Raw genomic sequence first — 24,363 nt, forward strand, 5'->3', positions numbered from 1 at the left:
CTAGCTTGTTAATTCCTTCAAGAAGTAAGTCTAGCAACTTCTGGAGGAAAATTAATATTAATGCTTTTCACATAAAACGATCATCACTCAGCTGCACAGTCTTGCTGTAAAGGTTTATTATGAAATAAATAAAAAGTCCATAAGAGAAGTTTGAAAAATCTATTTTATGAAGCTTTAAGATGCATTGAGTAGAATTATCTATGGTTACATTTTAATCTCAAAATAACAAAGTTATTTTGGGCAAGACACTGAAATGCCAAAAGATTTGATTATCATACAGGTGGAAGATAACATTTATGTAGCATTTTCTAACAAACTTTCCCCTCAAAGGAATCCTCCTATTTACACATTGCAAACATTACCTAGATTTAAATGACATCTTGCATTTTTTTCTGTGTTGTTTATATTTTTTAAATATGTAGGACCCAGGAATATTATGCAACTGATACCAAATGTCATGGCCTTCACAGTGGTTATTCAAAGTGTATAGCTCACAGCCCAGATTCTCCATGCTTCAGAAGCATTCGTAAAAGGGCTCCAAGAGCCTGCCTTTGAGGCCCAAATACACTACTACCAGTCTAGCAGAGTCCCATGTAAGTTACTGCACAGCCAAGACGTTCCCTGTTTTGTGTAACTGTTTATCTGCATCAGTAAGTCCGGTATCCCTGAGATAGGAACCACTGCAACGGGAGGGGACAGGTTCTCCAGGAGTTACGTACGTGACAACAGATGACTATCTTGGTATCAGATGTAAACTTCGCTAAGCCAAGGCTTGAATAGGTTCGGTTTTTATAACCCACTTAATGTTTACTGGCAGCAAGTCGTTTCAATAGCGGCTCATCATAAACCCAGCATTCTCCATCTTCATGGAACAACTAGAGGAAAGGGAATAATTAAATGTAAGCTTTTTATGCCTAAGATGGAAAGGACAGTAAAATGCTACAGGTTTGAAGACCTTTACACTGTTGGAATAAAGCTCACCCGTGTTTCCCACGAGGTCTCATTCTCCTTCCTGACTCTGGCTTCAGCTCTCTGTCTTTCTTCAAGTGCATGCTTTGCGGCTGTCGCTGCATCAATGTCTCTTATTTTCAAGTTGTAGGTTACGTCTTTCCATAAGCTTAAAAAGTTAAATGGAATGGAAAGGAGAATGCTTTAGAGATGTGAAGTGCTATGAGATTGTAAAGACAGACTATTGGCTATTAGTTGTTTCTGTGTATTTGAATTAGGGTACGCCTCACCTATCCCAAGAACAGATAAAACCAACAAATATTAAACCACAACTGCACTGTATGGTGCCAGAAATGGGAGGGCTGTGGTGAAACTCTCTGGACCCCCAGGTAAATTTGGTCCCAGTGAGGATGTGACCAAGAGCTACAGGTCAGTCAGACTGCGTACTGCTAGCCTACAAAAACCCAAAGGTCTTAATTCATCAGTTTAACTGAAATTCTTACCAGCGAGACTCAAAGTCCTCTTGGTCCTCCAGTTTCCTTACCTTCTTCTTAATTGTAGGCATTTTCTTGGTATCTATAAAAACAGCATTCTCCTAGTGAGAGTTAAAAAAATAAATAAATATATCAGTTATTTAGCTAGACTGAAAAGTTATATACCAAGTTATATACGTTATATACCCTCTTACTCTAATACAGTGGTTGTCAGAAAACATATCCCAAACAATCTCTTGATTTTTTTTTATAGCAAGAACAGAATCTAGTTATCTTAAAAATACGTAAATTTGGGACTTTTATCTTGAATTCAGTGTTCCTGTGATCTTTTGGGCAGTTTCACAGGAGTTGTCAACTACCAATGTTTATTTTGTTTTATTTTTAAGCACAGTCTTCCACTTTTGATGAAGGAAAACAAAGCTGCTTTACCCCTGTTGCGTATTTTGCATACATGACACCATTCCATTCTCCTTCAACTGAGCAGAAGGGTTTCTTGTCATTAGGAGAACTGAAAAAAAAAAAAAAAAGAACACAGACATTTCTCAGTTGTATTACAGCAACTGAGAGACCCCAGAGGATCAAAACTTTATCCTGGTTGCTGTACAGTCTGATCTAAAGGCCTTAAAAATGTCAGCTGCCAATACAGAAAATGTGAAAGCTTTGCAAATGAGTTTATTTTTTTTTCATAAATTAGTTCAACTAGATAAACATTACAAGGAAGTGCTCTTCCAGCATGAGCCAGGTCTTGCCTTAGGGCTGTATATGCATTTAGAGTTCAGGAAACGAGTAACAGGCTTTCAAAACAGATTTAGTGATAAATTTAAGTTTTAAAAGACTTCAAGAACTCAAAATTTTTTCCCCAGACTACTGGGAAACATACACAGTAGTTCAAGAATGAGGTGTGTCAAGAAATGATTTAAAACCAAGATTTCAATCTCTTTCTGTCAGTGCTGCTTACTGACATTACAGCAGATCTCTTAAGTAACACGAGATTCTCCACTGCTCTGGTCACAGGCATAGCGTCTAAGGAAATTCACCAAAACACAAGTATAAATCAATATATATAAGTCTGCAGCAAGCACTTTTATGACATGCAGTCAGTGAAGCAGCATTACAAGACTTGCTTTAGTATTTTAGTAAGAGACGTAATTATTAATACATTTTGGATAATTCAGGACTGAAAACTTAAAGTTTTGTTGTAAGCAGCTGAGAATGTTTGAGAGCCTGGCAAGCCAGGATGCAGATTTAGGCAGCTTTCCTCTCACAAGTCCTGGCTGTAAAATGGCAGTCCAGGACAAGCAATCATAAGCGTAATTATGAGGACAGCTGTTTCACATTGTTGACTTTAAAAGTACCATCAGTATTTATGTAGAGAAAAATCAGATTAACTGAAGAAACCTGCTCACTTACAAAATTTCAGCAGTGATTCTGTGCTTCTTTCCTCCATAAAACGGTTTTGTGTGGAAGACAATGGAAGCATTGTAGCCTGTCTTTGAGCAACTAATACTGCATTCTCCACCAAGTTCTATCCATGGCACAGTGAGAATAGACCTGTAATTACAAACATATGTATACATGTACATATAGCATTTAAGAGATAAATATTAAACATCATCTGTTACAAGGCATTAAAAATGAAAATACCGGAGTTTACTTGCCTTCCATAGCCATTAGGAAAGGTCAAAATGTAGTGTTCATCATAATCTAGGCAGGTGACACATCCTATCAAAAGAAAAAGAAAAATAGATTTAAAAGACATCCAGCAAAATCTCTGTGAAGCTTTTCATAATGAAAAGCTTTCACAAAGGTGAAGAGCTTTATTTCTCACAGAGGCTGGGAATGCCTAGCCTCTAGAGAAGGTGGGGAGAATTGTGCTCTTCACAGGAAAATCTGGGCCCTAAGTGGTTTTAGCACACGAAGTCTGCAGAAGGAATCTCCAGTTCCTAAATACATGCACCCTGAATTCATAATTTCAAACATTTGTGTTTTATAGGATGACTTAAAATAATTTATATAAAAATTCTAGTTGATGAATGTAAATTTCCATTCTGTTGTTAACTTTACACACACACATACCTTGCCCTATGTTATGAACGCCAATAGACATTCCTAAGAATTTTGACTTGGTCCATATGTGAGCATTGAATTGTATCCTCTTGTTATAACACTCTGCGTAAAATGCTGAAACTGAAGATAAAGATATTAAAAACAGCAGCACAAGACAACAATACTGTTGTTTCCAAATTCCTGTATCAGGAAATCTCTGATATTTATGTGGCAACAGAATTTTCAATTTGTTTCTCTCTATGACAAAAGTTCATAGAGAAAACTTTCAGCTTTTAAATTCAGAGAAAATTTAAATCCAAAATTTAAACCAAAAGCTGACTTTACTTTTGCTTCTACCCAATGCCAACTCTTTTAGCAAAGTTATTGTCAACTTACTTGGCGGATGATGAGAGACCTGCTCTGCCACAAATGTTACACTGCTTTTACTGACCCAAGGAACCGGTCCTTCTGAAACTTGCTCCTGTGTGATAGTAGAGAGGATTTTCATCATTGAAAGTGTTACTAGAAAGTAACTGGATGCTTGAAGTTTAAAGTAAACATACACCAATTGTTCTTTGTGTATTTGTTGATTTGCTAATTTAATGTGGAATAACTCCTTCCTGAAACTACGATGCTTTCTAAACATACAGTTTCTATTCTTGTTAACTATAAATGTATTTGGGGAGATGTCTATGATCCTGAAACAACAGTTAAACCCAAAGAGCTATGTATAAGCCCAGTTACAAAGTAATATTTATATTTACTTAATAAATTTCTTCAGAAGTGATAACAAATGGGTGGCAGAAATAGTTTTCATTTCTACTTCTGAGAAAGTCTGATGTGCATATTAGTAACAGTAAGATCGTACATCACATACGACAATTCATTTCCTGTGGCAAATCACAAAAAGTGTAATTCATCATTAGAAGTGGTGGAAGGACAAATACAACACTGTCTATGCGAAAAAAGAAGAGTTCAAACATTCACCTTAGAAATGAGAAAGATTTGGGCAAACAAACTGGGGAGAGGTGGGGGAAAAGGGACAGAGATTACATAGATGAAATATTACGCCTCAGTCATGTTTAAACCTATTACACATGGGCTATGGGAAGTATTCCAGAACAGCACTTCCCACATCTTCATTTGCAATTTATCAGATTTAGAAGGCTAAATGAAGTGTTTTAAAAAATAATAATAAAAATAAAATATAAAAAAGACAGCACTTTGTATATACTTAGTGCTACAACTTCTTTATAAAATCACTGGGGGCACTGTGTTGACCATAGCTTGTGCACCGGTCTCTGATTACAAGGGTGGCACTGCTACTTGTCCTTCACTGAACCAGACATATGAAGTAAATACAAAGTAAAATACAAAAGGAGAAGTAATGGGCAGACAGATGTACAACTGAAGTATTATCCAAGCTCAGAATCCAAATCTGAGAAGACTTCATACCCTTCAAAGTCTACAAAAACATTTTAAGACAGTAATTAAATATACTGGAAAAAATGTGTTGCTCTCCAGGTTTTACATGATGGAAAGAAACCCCACTGTGAAAAATAAATGGTATTAGGGAACTGATACAAATCAGAACTTTGGAAAGAAGAGAATTAATATTCAGTGCTATGAAACAGTTCAGGAAAACAAAAAGAGAATGTTTTCAATGAGTCAAATCGTTCTTAAAAAAAATAATGGTTCAAATTTTTGTTATGCATGGTATTTTAAACCTCTATCCAAAGAAAAGGGGAAAAGAAGGGATGGAGCTATCATTTAAGAGATTACCACAGGTTCTAAATTTTGCTACTGAAACAAAGCGTATGCCATTGCAGTCAGTAAACAATAAAGCTTTGGGAATCACTCTAATGTGTTCTAAACACCAAAAAACATACCACTAGAAAACTAACCATATCATCTTCACCTTCAGTGCCTGGTAATACCCAATGACATCGGAAGATCTCGCCCAAAATGGGGTTGTAAGGCTTTTTAGCAACCGACCCTTTTCTTCCCGCATGAAAAGCTGAGAGGTACCATTTCACTACTTGAACCATTCGTTCCTTTGGATCCTTCTGGTCACTAATGCTGCACGAGACAGAAGACAGAAAAGAACAGGCAACATGTAATACAAGTGGATACCCTAAACATGGGAAGCTTTCTGGATCACAGAATCACAGCTGAAGGTTTGAGTAGACTACTTGGACCATTTTCCAAGTTTAGATCAAAACTTGAGCATTATTCTTCAAATCTATTAACTTGTTTTTTACAGCCCATGAGGGCCATTAACAATAAAAGAACCAGTTAATGCTCTACTTTAAACATAGAATACCTGACAAATAAGTCCGGATGTGCAAAGAAGTCAGCATACATTTCCAACAGTGATCTTCTTTCCAGGATAAACGTTGGAAGAACCACCTGCGTAAAGAAAAAGGGCTCTTACAGATCATGGTATTTCAACATCCTGCACAAAAGCATTCTACATCCTAATTGTAACTGGACTTAGAAACCACCAAAGGTGTCCTTTACCTGTAAGGTTATTGTGTTCTCAAACCTACTGATGAGTTCTCACATAAAGCAGGTCAGTTGGATCTGCCATAAAACCAAAGATTTAAGCTGAGCTGCCTTTGTCTTGCAGATGTTCTAGTCCTACTCAGGGCATATCCAACCACATGGCAGAGCTTATCAAAAGCTGATCTTAATTACAGTAACACTGATCATTCAATTTCATCTATATGAGCACTTAATTTGCAGTTAATAGTCAAAATCTCATTCCATGTAGTCACATTATCTTAAGTGCTTCTATCAAGATGAAGGTTAATCTGTCCCCCACCACTTCTCTTCCACAACAGCATCTGTAGGATCCATTCTTGTGGATCACCCTGTCTGCTTCAGCATGGTATAAACCACTGTGGAAAGCAGTGTGGATTGCTCTTCTTGATTTCAAAGTGAGGCAGACAAGAAGCACACTCATGATGCTTCTTGGCATCTTGAGTATCTTTTTCAACTATTCAAGGAGTTCCCAAAACAGACTTATTTTGTGGCAATTCTTATTCAGAACTACCTGAAGTTCAGAAGCCTTTGGTAGCTTATCTGTGAGCTGCTGGCTATTTCCCCAGAAATATAGATCTTCTTGTTGTCTATTGTAAGTTCCAGACTGGACAGTTAGAGTCAACTACTTAAGGAAAACAATAGTAGGATTTATTACCTCTGTTATTTTTCTATTTGGAATTAGTTGTTTAAATTCTGACTAGATCTGACTAGAAAGATCAACACTTTGAATGGTGTTCATGCAGTGTTAAGACAGATGCCAACATGAATCACATTCAGGAAATCCAGCTCTTTATTTGCCAGTCCTATGTACAGTGGTTTAAAATATATATAAATATATATATATATATATAATTTTAAAAAATATACAAATATGTGTGTGTGCACATGTATGTGCATGTGTATATATACACACACACACACACAAACACACACATATATTTACAGTGGGATATTGAAGATCTTCATTCTTTTTGAACCTGATCTTTGGAGTGCCTGTAAATTTGGGGTGAGAGGGATGCTGTATCCAGTAGTAAAGCTTTACATGTCCTTCAGCTTCCTAAAACAAATGTCTGCTTTCCATAGCAAACTCCCTTCCTGATCAGATTTTAGCAGTTGAACGTATTTATTCAGCTCTCTTTTTTCCTCTCCTAGTAAGAATTCTAATTAAAAAACAATTACCATGCTAGAGAGATTAAAGCTTAACTAGCTGTAAGAACCACTGTAAAGTTAGGTTATCACTTTAGTATTAAACTAATACATACAGAACTCAGTTTACTGCCTCCCTCCCCACGAACAGTCGGCAAGCTTACCTTTGTTAGGTCCATTCCTAATCTAACTTGTGACAAGAGATGCATGATAACACTCTTATGTTCTTCCACTGATTCTCCTTCCCCATCATCATCTCTATCATCAGGAGGATCAAATAGATCTAAAAAGACAAAATTGTTTTTTTCTCTAAACCTTCAAAGACTGTCTACATTTAACTAGCACATAAATATTTCAGCTGTCAGAAAGGCCTTACTCATAAAACTACAATTTTTAAATTTCACGATTCAACAATCTTTCCTTAGTTAAAACAACTAAGTAGGTTTATCTACAGTAAAGGTTTATCTACAATCAGTAGATAAACCATTTTCCACAAGTATCTCGCCACATACTTACGATCATACACGTAACAACACAGTTTACAGATAGAAGAACAATCAAAAGCTCCTTACTAAACGTTCATGCAATCTACTCACCAGCGTCATTTGTCCCATTCGACATGGAAGAATTGAGAGACTCTGTGGTATCCGGACGTTTCAAACTACTTCCTGTGCTGCTGCGAGTCAGGACTGCAGCAGAACCTGAAGAACTGAAGAAGAGTAATAAGGACTCAAGATTCACAATGAACAAATTCAAACCAAATTATCAGATATTGATACACACAGGCTTCAATTTCCTAAGGAGTTTACTGACAGAGCTTAGTATATGTGCTGCAGGCTAATTCAAGAAAACTCTAGCATCTCTTAAAATCATTTTTCTGATCAATAAAAAAGAAGAATAAATAGAGACTTTGGGGGAAGGCAGCAACTTAAAGTTTTTGTTTGTCTTGTTTTTCTAATTAATGTGATGAGTAATTAGCTATTTATGAAACAAATAGCTATGAAATACTCTGTAGTCTCAGACATTCTCTGAGCTGGTGGCTCCCCTAGTTCAATGTGTGTTAAAAGCTTTGTCAACATACATGTCTGATGGAATGGGAAGGAACAGGGGAGGAAACTGCATCCCTGACAGACAGCTATGCTTGGGGATGAGGTATTTTTATTCTGTTGCATAAAGAGTGGATTGGCTTTTTTAAGCCAATCTGTCTTCTTTGCTTATTTAGCTTAAGTAATGACTACAAGTAGACAAGCCATGTACTTGGAGATTTTAAAAACCAACCAACCAACCAACCACCACCACCACCAAACACACAAAAAACAACCAACCAAACAAAAAAACTATTCAGCATATACTGCGTTCTTTCAGCTTCTTACTCTATACATCTCTTTGGGGAAGAACTGCTCTGGTAGAATTCATCAGCATCATAGAATTCATCCTCACTGCTTGAGTAAGAAAAATCCGGAACTGTGTTCGGAGAAAGATTGACATGGCTTGGAGAAGTGAGGCTACTGCTCGGTGCTGATTGCCCACTTCCTGTGGAGTATTAAACGTTGTGGATTTAATTAAACAAACAAACAAAAACTGTCAAAGTCAAGGATGGAAAAGCATATACAGAAAGCATATATTCAGTTTTAGTTTCTTGAACCCCAGACATTCAGACAGCACTGTACCTGTACTATTTGGTGTTGGAGTCTGATTTCCAAGGGATGCTACTACAGGTCCCACTGGCAAAGACGAGGGTCGCTGCTCTGACTTGCATAACTGAGTGGGTTCTAGGGCACAGTTTGATACGTTAAACCCAAAAGTCACATTGAAATACGAAAATTATACTTTTGTTGGGAAAGAGATTCCGCATTATTTCAACTGGCCTTCAAGAAATAAATCCTTACCTACAAAAGCCACCCAGAAAAAGCATGCTTCCATTGATGTCAGCTAGCGCTTTTTTTTTCTTTGTGAAGCAAAGCTGACATTTTAAAAATTGACATTAGTTATCTAGAATGCATTTCTATTTTCCCAAAACTGTAGTTTAATTTCTTCTAAGAAAGGATACTAGAAGTGTAGGCAGGTAACTTAGAACAAGTAAAACAGATCAGCTTATCCACAGAACTAGTGGCACTAACTCCCTTCCCTTCCTTTGCACCACTGTGGTGAGCATCTACCACCACGTGCAGTGGGCACCTCTACACAGCGTGTCTGACACAGAAGCTCTCCACCTTTATGCAGCCCCTCCAGCTAGAGCACAGTTGCATCCTGCTTGTTTCTACGTTTCTACTGAGCTTGTCTCTGTAGAGCATACCTGGAGGTATAACAGTCTGGGAAGGCATTGCGCTGATCACCGGCTGCTCCAAAGGACTGGGCTGATAGACTGCGTCAACAGGGTTTATAGTGCTCTGAGATTAAAAAAAAACAAAAGCACATTTTTTTCCTCAATTAAAAAAAAACAGGCATAGATAATGAGAACACTGTGAGCTCAAGAAACGCTCAAATGCAAGACAGCAAATTCCTGAGAGAGAAAGCGAAACACAAATCGACAGCTGAGGACATGAGAAGTACGTTCAAAATAGTAGTAGTTTGATTCTTTGCACAAATTTTTAAGTACTGAACTGAATTAGCTACAAATTTTACTAGTCTATGAAGAATTCTTATTTCAAGTTCTAGGTTCTGGTATTCCTTTTAATGTCCATTAATAAATACTGCATGCAAAGAGCAGAAAGGTAAGACACAAATCATCTGGCAAAAATTAGGATAGGTAATCAGTAGTTTGAAAACATTTTGTTCAGAAATTTATTTGTCCAGACCATAATAAATCAACCCATGAATTAAATCAGGAATCATCAGCACATTTACAGCCAGGAATCACCACTTTGTTGCCAAAATTCAACTGAATGCAAGCTGACAGTTTTCAGAGCATCTCCAGTAATGGACATTTCAATGTACTCGTGAACACGGGCACTTTGAAAGCAAAGCACCAACTCGACTCATTATTCACTGACTTCAGGATGAGTGCTTGGCTTTTATACAACAAAGACCTCTCGGAAATCTCAACTGCAACACCTTTTAATCCAAACTGGCACGATTTTGCCTTGCTTCACTGACTTTTAATCATCTAAGCATTATTTCTTTCTGTTCCAAGTAGGCTTACTTGCAACAACCAGAATTTGGGTATTGTTCTTGGATAAGAGGCATGTAAAACCCTTTTCCATGTGTTTTGCAATTAAAAAACATTGATCTATGTCAGAACTGTGAAGATCTTTGCCTGCTTGTTAGATCTTGCTACCATGCTTCCATTTAAAGATTTCAAGCCCAGATATTAAACCCCCAAAACCTGGCTAAAAAAAATAAAAAGTTAGATGAGCTTTGCCTTTAAATTTAATCTGTATGCTTATTTCTATCCTCTTAGATTATTAAAGCACTTAGAAGCTTCCAACCGCCCTTCCCTCCCTTCATACTGTGAGTTTTCACGTGCATGCAGACTGAGGGAAATGGAGTCCTTTTGACTTCTTCCTACAACAGGCAGACAGCATTCTTGCCTCTTCTCCTGGATAACCACTATTTGGAACTTTGTCCCATGTTAAAAACCAGTGAAACTGTGACGATTTATTTTTTTTTAATAGCATAGAATTTCTCTCATATTAAAAACAAAATTATTGTTCCCTGGTTATCTTAAAAAATCTCCAGTTAGAAAAAAAGAGGCATAAAAATTGCTTTCCAAGTTTTTGGTGGTGTCACTTATTGGTATGCAAATAAATAACCCAGAGCATTTACTGTTACTCCATGGCATCCCACCATAAAACCAACCTCCCTTAGCCATTACTCCAACTGGTTGTGCAATTACGCATGCAACACAGGCAGGTTCCTGTCCCACAAACTTCGCAGTTCAAAATTATGATCCCATTTTCAGAGCTGCGAGACTTAAGAACTGAGATAGCCCTATGATACACAGGACACTGCTGCTATCTCCATCTTCCCTAGTTGTGAGGGAAACTAATAACATAGATGATATTGGACACTGGTGTGATAAAAAAATAAAATAAAATTGAAGTAACCTCATCTTTGACTTTGTATGTAGGATTGTAACCTTATTCTTAAATAATTCTCCACTACGCAACACAAACTGGAGTTTCTCCTTAGGTATTTTAGGGCATGCCTCCATGGTTTAGAAACAAATGAAGGCAGATCTTAAAGTATTATTCTCTGATTGTAATGACAATTTAAAATCAGCTACCCAAAGAGAACAAGACTAACTCCACCATGGCATCGAACATTCCTGCCTCAGTTTAAAATGAAATCCTGACCTTTACACTCAAGCTGACGTTGATCTCAACAGCATCAAAATTTCAGCCTTCACAACCCCTGCTACATCAGTCCATGTATTTTTTCAGCATAAGCCAGCCCACCGACAATTAGAATGGTGGCTAATCAAATTCAGACTATGTTGAGTAAATGTATGAAATTTCCAAGTTGCAGATCTTCTGTCCACATCATTCCTACCACAGGAAACTGCTGTAGCAAGACCTGCGTGACCTCTCTTCTCCGGTGCATGCAACAGGACCTGCCCTGTTACACAAAGACCTAAATTATGTGACACAGGGTAGCTGTGTATTTTACAACAAGCATCTTATCTGCATCTTTACTCCAAAGTTCACATCAGAACACCGTACCAGTAAAGCCGTATATAATCAAAAGACAAATAAAGCTTGGGAATTACTGTCAGCTGTAATGAAAACAAGCCATAATTTTCTGTTGTTTTACAGAACCGATCTCCTATTAAAAGCATCTGAAATGTACTCAAGTGACAAATAGAGAACAAAGAAAAAGAAGTCACATGTGACTGAAACCGAAGAGAACAGAAGTTACACTGAGAATGCAGAAGTTGGATTAAAGAGCCATGGCTTTAACAGACAGAATACAGCTGGGCCAAACGAGCAGCAGCACTGCAGAGAAGACAAACTACTTGAAGCACACAGATAGCTCATCTATTTCATACAAAGATATTCCGATGGAACACTGGACTATTTATATCCCAGTAATTTCCTTTTCCTCTGTTTATATGGCAGATTTTTATCTAGGTGTTCAGTCATAACACTGCCATTTAAGACACTCAGCATAAAACTGATCGTTATATTTTCTAATGGCAAGGGTGTTAGGCAACCTCAGCAGCTAATGACTCAACAATAATTTTAATGAGACACTTGAAGCAGTGTATTAGAGAAAGGAAGAAGTATGTTGTAAAACGAGTGGAAATTCAGGTCTCTGTTCACATGTTCTGCAGAAATAAAGGGAGATAAAGATTAGATTTAAACTTACTATAAGTCCATCTGCGTGCTTCTCCTCATTATTTTGGTCCTTAAGGAAAAAATGTTAAGAATATCAACATATCAATCTTGTACGACTTATCAGTTCTGTGTTATGTGACAGCTCTAACAGCAAGCTTCTCTCAGGAACGTTTACATTTTCAGCCATTAAATGTTAGTGTTCCTCATCAGGTGATAGAGTAACTCAATTTAGAAGAAATAGCTCTATACATTATCACTGTACCTCTGCAGATTAGTATTTTATTAGGATCTTCAACCAAGCTCAAATAATTTCTAAAATATTCCTTCTACACTGCTTAATAGAGTCACATTTTACAATGCAGGTCATTCCCAAACAGCTAAGAGTCCCCCGAAACATGGTCTATAGTACTGGTGAGTCCCCGAAAACTGAAAGATACGATGGTCTTGGTTTCTGAAGAACATTGATTAGCATACAGAACAAGTTTTCAGAACCACTTTTTGCTTTCAAAAGGCAAAAATGCCTTTATAAATAAAATGTTTTGAACTTCCGCTCTCATACCTATTAGATCTTTAAACTTTTTTTTTTTTTTTTTTTATCTACAGTCTAGCATGTGTTTTTGTTTGTTTGCTTCTGCCTAGAAGCATATGCAAAAGAACAGGCAACACATGGAGTAAACTGTCATCAGGGAAATCACACTAGCAACAGGCAAAAGTAATACCAAACTAGAGTTAGCACAGGTTTAACATTATACCAGCAAGTGTTACATTTTAAATTTCCTAAACACCAGGCCAAATCTCTTCACTTCCACTGTTAAGTTCATATTAGCCTGTATTATCGGTTCATAATTTTCTTTTCTGTAAACCTTATTTCCCCAGGCTTCCAGCTGTTAACATTATGAAGAGGATCAACATTTTTTTTAAAAAAAAAAAAAAGCTGTAGGTAGTATTAACAAAGTTAGCACATAATTATGCTTCAACACTTTATATACCCTTAGGCTTATTCACTTGGCAAAAAGGCTGCTTAAATTTCATGTCTGCTAGTTGGCATTTCTTATGAAAGGCTGACATGATAAAAAAAACCAACAACAGACTAAGGGCAGTGAGTTCCATCGGGCTGTCAACTTATGAACAAAGAAGGAAAACCACCAGCATAGTCCAAATATATTGACTTCCCCCCTCCCCCCCCCACCCAACACACCAAGTTTCCACGTTATGCTATCACCTCTAAGACCTGAGAAACCAGGACAGAGCAGCCTCATTCGCACCGCTGCTCACTGTCCTATCTCAGCGACGTGGCATGTGGATGAGGTGCTGAGAGGAGGAATGCCAGAGGTAGGCAGGTAAGAGACCAGAGATGAAGGACTAAATAAGGGAAGGCAAAGACGTAAAGCTAAATAACTCAACTATAAGAGCTGCTTCATAAAACATGTACACGTACAGGCGGGTAGCAGCGCGCCGGGCACCTGGAGCTGTCACACACCACACACGGGGCCTCACACACGCCAACCACTGAGCCCGCCCCTCCTCTCCGTGTGGCTGGGTTGCTTTTTGGGACGTGAGAATGTTGTAATACATGCACATGTGGTATTTGCTTCGTTATTTTCAAAATGCCTTGGGTCACCTCAAACACAAGTGGCACGATTACACCCTACATTCACCAGAGAGTTTAAGGAAGACTTAAGTGCCCAAAACCTAACACAGACCGTTTTCATCTGTGAAACAGCTCAGCAACACACAATAAGTAAACCTGTTTGCCTCAGCACACCAAAGTAGTATATTCTATACCAAAATAATCCAAATAATATATCACAGAATGGTTGAGGTTGGAAGGGACCTCTGGAGACCTTCTGGTCCAAAACCCTTGCCTAGCAGGGTCCCCCAGCGCATGTTGCACAGGTTGGCAGCCAGGCAGGTTTTGAGCATCTCTAAAGAATACTCAATACAAGGGCATTTAAAAAAAAAAAAAGGTAATCATGAAGTCTGCCTCCTAATGAGAAATGCACTGTAGAAGTAAAAAGGCAGGGGTATGTGTGCATGTGTTAATATTATGATTTAATTTCAGTAGTGTAAGTCAGCAACAATACTTGCCTAACAGATTTGGGGAAAAGAAGACTTCCAGAATCTTAGAAGGTTAGATACTGGAGAACGGAAGGCTATCAATGAGGCACAATACTTTTTTACATACATAAAACTTCATAGACATGCAACTAATAGAATTGTTCACTGACCACAGATGACTACAACTGCCACAAGTCCAATTTTGTCCATTCTCAGCAAACCACCTAACCAACTTCAAAATGATATGTTTAGCATCATTACAAGAAAAGCAAGCATATTGGTTCCTAATCCACTAAACTTACCAATAACACATAGCAGAAGTGGGACTTGACATTCAATGGGAAAAAAAAGCTAACTCAGCCACTATTACCAGCTTTGATCGAGAATCTGAAATGGAGATTGTAGCTTTGCTCTTTCAGTTCTGCTACTAATTGCACAGCAGAGCTTTAAAAAAAAAAGTGCAGTATTTCACAGAAATTAAATCTTTCTGGAAATAACAACTATCAAATGCATTTATGTAGAAGTAGCAAAAAATAAGCAAATAATTGGTTGCGCACGGTTTGTCCAACAGCTACCTTAATACTGCAAGTCCCATATATCCATGTAAGAAAACCAGCATACTACCATCCAATCCATCTCTGAGTCCTCCAAATCCCCAAAGAATGACGCGTCATCTACCAGTTTCATTATGCTAAAACACTTCTAAATATACTCAATACTAAGTAACAGCAAACTATTAGGTGCTGTCAAGGCTCCCCGTGCTGTTACTACTGTTAAAGATTCAGATGGCATCACCATACCTTACCCACAGACTGTTATAGCTCTAGAGTGATGTGGCACAAAACTATTTCTGCGTACCTTACTACTTGTAAAGATATTTTTGGCTTTGTATAAACTTACTAATGTACTTTCCCTTCAAAACTTAACCATCTTTTTAAGCTACTGATTTGAAATCTGAATTCTACAAAAACATGCAACAATACATAATGACTTCTACCTCCAAAAGAACCTGATTCCAAATACTTCCGTTTTCACTAGCCTCAGAATTTTGCAAAATATATCTGGTGTCTAGAATGATGATAAACAACAGCATTGTTCTTTTTATAGCTTTCAAATACAATCTAGAATGCAAAAAAAGAGCCTATACCTATTCCTGAAGAAATCAGAATGCGTTCTAATAGTCTTAAATTCTCAAAAAGCATAAAGTTTTGCAAAACATCGCCTTCCTTCGCTCCTGACATATAAATTAGCATCGTTTACTTAACATATCCTAAATACTGTGCATAAAGCCCTGTATGAGCAGAACTTGACCAAAGAAAAACAAAAAGGAATACAAATCTCACTAGATTTACAAAAGTTAACAAAATATTACAGTGAAAAGCCTGAGTACATTACCCATATTGCATTCTCAAACAATACAGCTTATTGCAAGAAGTTCCAACATGGTGAAGAACTTCAGTCCTATTAAAACACTTGACAGACCAGTTTAGATTAATAACATCACCATTTTCCCTATTCCTATTTATGCTAGTCACATCCTTAAATGAAACAGAAAAAATAGTTAGTTTCATTAAGTTTATATTCTGCTAACCTTGCATTTGTTGAAGTTCTGACTTAGTCTGGAAACTCTGCAAAAGAAAGTTTCTCTCTAATGAAAAAACAAAAAAAAGCTTTGTCATCAGCACAACTGTCAATAGGAACACTGACACAACCGTCTTCTGTGGAACTCAGTCTTTTGGAAACTTCATTACAGCAGTAGCAGAAATCAACGTATACCATTTTTTGGACATACACCCTGGATCACAGAGAGTGCACTCAGATTTCAAATGTCAGAGGGGAAGAAAAGTTCTCACACAGATTAATGCCATATGATAAAAATTTAAACTAGTTTAAAGCATACTTACTTTAGCGATCTGTAGCAACACAATGCAGTGTTTTATTGATTCTACCATGCTCTAAAAAAATAAGAGAAAACAGAAAAAAAACTTATATCAGCATGTAATAACATTTTTTATTTACAAGTATTTTAATTAGTTACAAAGAATATTAACGGAAATATTTGATGAAAACTGAACAGACACTCACTTCTAGAATCCCTGCTCTCCCTACCTCCAACACCCTGACCCCTTTTGCCAGGGACAGAAGTGGAGCAGCAGGAAACTGAAGTTTCCAGAAGCCACAAAAAACACAGGGTGCCAGAGAGAAATAGAAGTCAGCTTCAAACTTTCAAAGAGATGCAAGAAGGCAAATCCTCAGCAAGCGGTGAATCTAATGCATTTATGCAGTACTAATTGCTTTAGTTTTAATTAGAGGTACCCCTCATTTATATACTTGACAAGTTCTCTCTGTAAGCTTTAGATAAGAGGGAAAGGGAAAGAGAAAAAGCAACAAAGATAATTAGGATTAAGATCATGGAAATTCTACACAAGATTAGACAGTGCAAGTTTTGATACTTTACAGAAAATAACAGTTATAGGAGAACAGCAGAGTCCCTGAGAAAGAGCTGAACACATGGGGAAGAAGGGACTGGAAAGCATTAACGTCAGCATATAGAGAGATTTGGGATCACAAAATGGGGAAACAGAAAATAAAGGAACAAGTGAGAAAGTTTGCCTTCCTGAGAAAAAGAGTTGGCTGATGTGTTTCTGCAACACGCTTCCTGAAAACCAGGGGCTCTACACTGAATTACCTTGGGCCGTGCTGGTTGCATTTGGTCCATGCTGGGCACAACTGACAGGACAGAACCACAGCCGTGACCTGTCCCAACGTCCTGGGTAAAGCACCAAAGGTCTGGCTCACAGTTAGTCAGCACTAATAAGCTCCACTAAATTCCAGCAGACTCCCTGAGAGCTGTCTGAGCCCATACAGCACTTCAGGGCAAGTACAAAAAAAGACCTGGCTCTTTTTTACTGTGGGGTTGATCAAACACTGGAACAGGCTGCCCAGAGTGACTGCAGAGTCTGTCCTTGGAGGTATTCAAAACCCAGCTGGATGAAGTCCTGAGCAACCTGCTCCAGCTGACCCTGCTCCAAGTACAGGGTTGGACTACAGATCTTCAGAAGTAGCTTCCAACCTGGGCTGTTCTATGATTTTATGATTCTAAGATGCTAGACATAAGTCTGCATACAGCACCTGAACCAGGCTGCCGCTTTGATGTTACACTGCTGGACCTAATATCGATCCCTAGAAACCAGAGCACGCCTCAGGATGGTACTCTACGGGAGCTAGCCTTGGTCTGATCTAAGAGCTGCCTAAAGAAATCAAAATCCAGTGGGGCCCAAGCTGACCTTGTACTGTGCTCCTTGAAATCTACATTGTCCAGAGATTTTCCCATTGCCCTGGGTAATCCATTCAGCACTGCTTCAAGCAATGGACAGGTGAGAAAGGAAGGAAGATTAGAACAGCAGTGGAAGATGACAGATAAATCTGTGCTGGGAAAGAGTTCAAAAGTATTCAAGAAAGAAACAGATCCTGTAAAAAACTCAACATAAGTGGTAAGGCAAGAAAGATTTAAAAAAATCTAGAATACAGCAATAACAAACTTTAACTGGAGAGGAGGATACTGACTTATCAGAACTCAAAGAAAAATAATTCAAGGCAAAGTGGTCATTTTCCACAACAGTTACAGAAACAGGACATCCAAATCACTTATGAGATATGAAGAAATACTGGGAAAGGATTGGAAGAGGCCTGGAGCAGACAAGTAGCTTTCAACTGCATAAGCCAAGCTGATGAGAAGGCCACCAATCAAACTCAGCTAGCAGCAAGTACAAGAGGAAAATCGGAGGCAGGAAGACAAGACCCCATTCCAATAACATACATATAGAAGAACATCTCAACACTCATTCCAAAGTAAATGTCCAAAAAAAATGAGCTGAAGGGTTGGAACAAACCAGACAGAATGATAGAAAGGAACCTTCTTTGAGCAAAGCATCCATTCTCCTCCTCACAGGCAATGATATCAAATAAAACGTTTTAAAAGATCAGAAGGGGAAGCAGGTTTTCAGCGTTAGTAGAATTAAGAAGAGGTCCCTATCATGTGCCTCTTCTAGAGTGTTATCTGTGATAAGAAGTGCCTTCTTATCAGAAGTTTCTACTGGAAAAAAAAAAAAAAGTGGATTTACCAAAAGGTAAAGATAGCCTCTTTTTTTCACTTCAAGAAAAATCAGCTCTTTCAGTTTCAAATTTCTATGGAAATAAGATGTAAAGTTGAAATCTGATCAAAAGACAGACTGCTCACAAACATTTTCTGCCTGGAATTAGTGAAATTAAAGGTTCTTTTACTCCAGCTCTGACTATGAAGTTTGAAAATTCTTCATCCTTCAACAAAGCAAAATAAATACCAACTTCCTCTTGTACAGCTAAAAAAAATTCCACTTCTCTGTAACAAACTTTAGAATCTTCCATAAGAAAACAAGGTGACTTTTCAGAATCTATGTAGTAGTTAAAAAAAAAAAAAATTAAATAACTTACACTGGTGGTTTCTTTGAGGCTTTCAATTTTCTGTAAAAGAAAAATTCAAACAGAGTGGTTAAAGAAAGAATTTCCAGCATCTTGTTTGACCTAAATACTATACAAATACTGTATTTTATTATTAAATGAGGAAAAAAAAAACAACCAACATGATTAAGACTATTTCTACATATAGACATAATTTTCATTTTTGTAATAGAAAAGACAGAGATCAAGCTGACAAAGCTTGAAGACAATACGGTTAGGAGTTTCGGAGCAACGACGTTACACATTCACCCACTAAGGTTCACGCTTTGCCTTTGCATAACATTAACAGCAACAAAAATGAACTTCAGTAGGAAGATTCCCTCTAACTACACTACTCTAATGCAGTGTACTGAAAGTAGCACAGTCCAACAGCCAATATGACTTGACATTACCGTGATTCGAGTGCAATAAGCACTGTTGAGCAGTTTAAAAGGTATCACAGAAAAATAACAGTGTGCGCCTATTGATCTTTCTAAACCTACAGTTCATGCACCTGGAAACCTGCCTGCTTAACCTTATCTGGAACCACTGTTCATAAATATTTCCTGTGTGGAATTACACTTCAGGCATGCAAAAGGCATCTGCATGCCTTTTTACACAAAGGCATGACTTATCGGAGAAGCATATGCATCCTGTTGATGTCTGTGCCTATCTGCTGAAGGCAGAATTATTAAATTGGACTCAGCATCTATCCTGTACTAATTCAATTACAGGACCCCTTTGTTTTGATTAATATGAATGTCTCATGTGACTTGAATCAGAGTCTTTATGATTCTCCAGTAATCAAAGTATGTAGAGGAGCTTTTTCTCCCCACACAGCATGGCAAGCCAACTTCTGCACCATGAGAGCAGCATGCATCTTGTTTATTCTTGTAGATTCATAGCCTCTGTTTATGTGGATAAAAATGCAGTGATGGCTTCCCTTCAATGCCTGGGGAAAAAAATCAGTTATACTCCGTTCTATACACTATTCATAAGGATGCTGTAGATTTCCTTCAACCCCTAGTGTATGATTAACTGGCAAGAGGTGGCCAAATAGCCACCTTTTCCTTTTCCCCAGGAAGACTGGACCACAGTGATCTAGGAAACTGCATCAAGCAGAAGAACAAGCCAACAGCTACAAATTCCTTTATTATTATTTTTCATGTCTCTACCATCTCCCAGGCTAAACTTTATGAACATGTACTGTAAAAAAGCATTTGAAATATAATGACAACAGTTCAGTGAAGTTTTGAGCCTTGGAGTGACAAAATAGAATGGGTGACGTACCCAAACACACAGCTCTTGTCAGCTGAAAGACTGAACTGCTGAAATGAACCATTCAGCCTCAAGGCTTTATAGCCAACTGTAGGCAGACATCAGCAGCTTTGATTATTCTTTATCTGTTTTTTCCAGTAAGTCCCAATATTTTCACACCAGGTAACCTAGTATCTCGTTCCCTTCACAGATTTGAAAGTCTGAAAGCAATGACAGGCCATGCAATATAATTTGGTGACGCTGTTTTCCCCCAGTCCATCTGTAATCTCCCCAGTAACAAACTAATGAAGACATTGCTATTTTTACACACAGGTAGAAACATGGTAACTTCTCTGAGGTCACACAGAAGATCCAAGGTGGGATAAAACTCAGGTCATCTGCTTACCAAGGCCTACCCACAAATTATGCAATCATAATTTTTTTCCACTACCGAAATGAAGTTTTTATGAGGAGGCCAACCTAAATAGTAGCATTATGCATTAACCCAATTTCTTTTTCCACATTTGTGCCCAAGAGCTACACTGCAAGAACACGACACATGGAATCAGAGCATTGTCTTCTCGATACGTGCACACAATTATGAGAACAATGCAGGGAAGGCAGACAAGCTCAGTCCCTACAAAAACCCTTATAAAGGACACCAGCCCTATTCTTTAGGGCTAAGCAAGCACTGATGTGGAAGTCTCTGTATTTCCACGAACAAAGTGTTATTCCAGACTGGTGAAGCAAGCAGCCATAAAATTGCAGTTGGTTTGGAGGAGACACCTGCAGAACGCTCGTACCTCTTCTCCATGACCATACAGAACCCCACTGCTGGGTATGAGCATGGCCACTGTGCTGCAAAGGCTGTGCTTAGGCTCTCATTTGATTAAACTTGCATTAAACATAGATCATTTGGAAAATACTAAACTGGAAGTAAAATCATAAACAGGTAAAAGAAGGCATATGTTGAAGATTAAAAAAATAGACAAAAATAAAATCAAAGAAAACCATTTACTACTACGAGATATCTCAACTTTCTCTTCAACATCCCTGTTCTCTGAACACCATTTAAGACAAAATATAAATAAGACAGTTTCCCTAGTTTTAGGTAATAAACACACACCTTCTCAAATTAAATATCAATTTCTTGCAGAAATGGGTTATTTTCTATATCTGTGTCCCTTGCAAAAAAGGATAAGGAAAACAATCTTCCAAATCAATTTACATTTGCAGAATGCAGCCCCAAGCTGGATCTAATCTAATTGCAGGCTGCCACTGAAACTGCTCCATCTACTTACTGCTATTTGCACCTACCTCCTTGACATCTCGTTTTTTATGAAGCCACTGGTGGTCCAATAGAAAGCTAATTTTATTTCTTTGATCAAGATTTTTGCCTAATTCAATAACCACGTGGCTACAGAGTTGGATCAGCCTGTCTAACAAAAAGTGGCTGACTCACAGGCAGAAGTGGGGAAGCGCAACCTAAATCCCTAAGTTCAGCTTTGGATTTACTTCACAAAACCTACTCAATGTGAGCCAAAGAGCTTGATCAGGCTACATTTTTCCCCCAATTTTCTCAAAGTCTTCACAATTCCTCAAGTCTACATCTTCTTCCAAAGTCCAACAGATTGCCATGTCTGAGAAAGAAAATATCCAAGAGAACCTGATGCATCTCAAACACCCATACTCCATCCTGTATCATCATCTTCAAAGGACAAAATATGTCTCATGTTCTGTCCCGTGCTCTCACAAAAACAAGAGCTCAGGTTTTCAATGTCCAGCCAAGAACAGCTGCAGCAAACAGCACACCGCTACTTGGGAAACGCACACAACGCAAATAATATCCAGATCTTGTTTCCTCAGATGAAAAGATTATGGGTTGGATGGCAGTATCCTGCAGGTTAGACCAGCACTCAGCCTGAGAGCTGAACCATGTTTACATAAACAAACAGCAAAACTGCTAAATATGGTAGCAAAAAGCCTCTTAGCTGCATCAGTTCAGGAAGAGACATGATCATAGAAGTACTCTGCCAGGTCTCTTTCATTTTTAACAGAGAATAAGTGGAATCTATAGTAATAGCAACACTGAAAGATTTAAAATGCAGGGAAGCTGACCTCTTCAAAATCAGCCTCTCCCCTTCTATAAAGTCAACCTGTCTGTTCCATAGACACCTTGCAGAGACGAAGAAAGAAATCAGCACTTCATGCAGGAAGTCTCTACAGATTAGGCACACTGTCACAGGGAAAAAACAAACCAAAACAAAAAAACCTGCCTGATCTGCAAAGTAGCATCTGGAGAGAGGTCAAAATTGAAGGAGAATTCTTCCCAGTAAGAAGGATGGAAGGAAAAATACAGACGTTTTAGATCTTGCTCTTTTGATCAGTTGTTTAAGGATTAAACACACTTACACAGAGAATGCCTGTACTTCAAAGTTGTTCTTCAAGGCTGTGCATACTACAGAAATCCAGAAAGACCTCTGGTTGTAAAGTCCCTCAGATGCCATGATAATGCATCAAACAAGATGCATAACACATGAAAGGTCACAGCTGTTTTAAAGTAAACTAGTTCCAGAAAGGACCAAGCTTTTAAAAGAGTAAACCAAACAACAAGAGAAAAATCAGCTTGTTTTCCACAAGCAAAATGGGGGAGGAATAACTAGGATAAAGTACTGCTACTTTATGATATTAAAATTACTACATTTACTGAAAAAAAAAACAAAAAAAACTCTCCAGCAGTAACTCCTTTAAAAAGAAATCCTTCCTCCACACCACACAGATGTGTGTATAAAATGTGCAAAAACTAGCATGCAACTTTATGCCAAACCCACACTACCAAAGGTATGTGCTAACCTTTCTTAAGCACAATGGTTGAATTCTGATGTACAGACTTGATTTTGAAATAGGAGGGGATACAAAAAAAATAAATACACACAGAGCAGTTAAGTGGATTACAACCTCACTAAAAAGGTTATGCTCTCCATGCAGCAAATTAAATTTTTTGGGCATCCTCACCTAAGGTAAATGAAATCTGGTATTCTCAGACTTCCAACAGGTAGCATGCTAGTCACAGAACTAGACAGGATGCAGACATATGAAATATACGATTCCTGGTGCTAGGAAACCTTAGAACAGGTTTGCTATTCCTACAAACACATTCAACGTTAATCCTTGAAAAGGGTTAAAAATAAATTTGTGTTTTTTTTAAAATCTTAAGTTAAAATGTTTTACAGTTGAACAGAGGAGAAATTGTTTCCTACAGACTAATTTTTTTTAAAATGTTATAAGCATGACACCCAGTATTACTAAAAAAATTCAGTTTGCCACCTATTCACAACACAAGGTATAATGTTATGCTATTCAAATTGCTTTTAATGATTTTGACAACTTGAGGAATCTGAAAATAGACAAGAATATTTAGGTATCTAGTTCAGTGATGCAAAAAAAAAAACAACAAAAAAAACATACAAGAGCAAGTAAAATAAGCAGTATTTAGGACAAAATGTACTTGCTTTTCTCTGTTCGTCATCTTTGCAGTTCTGTAGCTTTTCATCAAAGCCCTGAAAACAAGAGATTCTTGTGAAAATACTGTTTTATTGCCATACACTATTAGCCAGAATCACTGAAATTTCAAAACAAAATGCATTTAATAGTTATACGATCTTGGTTTTATGACTCAAAGCAGTTCTTGCTTACTGTTTCATATAGCATTTATAATGTAACAAACTTGTAACTCATTTCTTACATCATCGCATCCTGCAAGAGACAAAGTCCCAGCTCCTGAGGCTAATCCCACACAGCGCAAGCTGTCACAGTTCTACCACGGTTTCAACAAAAAAGTAAGATTAAGTGACAAAGGTGACTCTCATCAGAACACATTGAACTGCCTTTCTTTTATTTCTGCAAAGATCTTTGTGACTTACAATGTGCTCACCAAAACAGCTTCAATCCTTATCAACAATTCCAGGAACCTCCTAACTCAGGTATGATTCAAATCATTTCAGATTTGTAAGCCCTTCTTTTGAAAATGATTCCACAGCATTAACTTAATTTATTTTACTAAAAGTGGAATACTAGAAGCAGCTAAATAAAATGAAGCAAATCCTTACTCGAAA

The 24,363-nt window shown here is 37.7% G+C and overlaps 1 protein-coding gene across 3 annotated transcripts in view; it reads right to left on the reverse strand.

The window, feature by feature from the left end:
- Positions 1-94: 94 nt before the first annotated feature.
- The window catches only part of OSBPL9 (oxysterol binding protein like 9), a 60,296-nt gene continuing 36,027 nt past the window's right edge, over positions 95-24,363 (reverse strand). For 2 of the 3 annotated variants that reach the window (XM_068689677.1, XM_068689680.1), the window contains 19 exons: positions 23,761-23,808; positions 18,986-19,015; positions 16,417-16,467; positions 12,486-12,524; positions 9,475-9,568; positions 8,849-8,950; positions 8,552-8,711; positions 7,775-7,887; positions 7,343-7,461; positions 5,812-5,897; positions 5,393-5,567; positions 3,885-3,969; positions 3,519-3,629; positions 3,101-3,164; positions 2,853-2,993; positions 1,872-1,950; positions 1,452-1,543; positions 982-1,117; positions 95-875 (listed from right to left, as the gene is read on the reverse strand). In XM_068689677.1, coding sequence (XP_068545778.1) covers positions 801-875; positions 982-1,117; positions 1,452-1,543; positions 1,872-1,950; positions 2,853-2,993; positions 3,101-3,164; positions 3,519-3,629; positions 3,885-3,969; positions 5,393-5,567; positions 5,812-5,897; positions 7,343-7,461; positions 7,775-7,887; positions 8,552-8,711; positions 8,849-8,950; positions 9,475-9,568; positions 12,486-12,524; positions 16,417-16,467; positions 18,986-19,015; positions 23,761-23,808 — 1,800 coding nt within the window. In that variant the 3' untranslated portion in view covers positions 95-800. The remainder of the gene's footprint in view (positions 876-981; positions 1,118-1,451; positions 1,544-1,871; positions 1,951-2,852; positions 2,994-3,100; positions 3,165-3,518; positions 3,630-3,884; positions 3,970-5,392; positions 5,568-5,811; positions 5,898-7,342; positions 7,462-7,774; positions 7,888-8,551; positions 8,712-8,848; positions 8,951-9,474; positions 9,569-12,485; positions 12,525-16,416; positions 16,468-18,985; positions 19,016-23,760; positions 23,809-24,363) is intronic. The other variant, XM_068689678.1, reaches the window with a different exon arrangement.

Source organism: Anas acuta, chromosome 8, assembly GCF_963932015.1.
Source record: "Anas acuta chromosome 8, bAnaAcu1.1, whole genome shotgun sequence".
Lineage (NCBI taxonomy): Eukaryota > Metazoa > Chordata > Aves > Anseriformes > Anatidae > Anas > Anas acuta.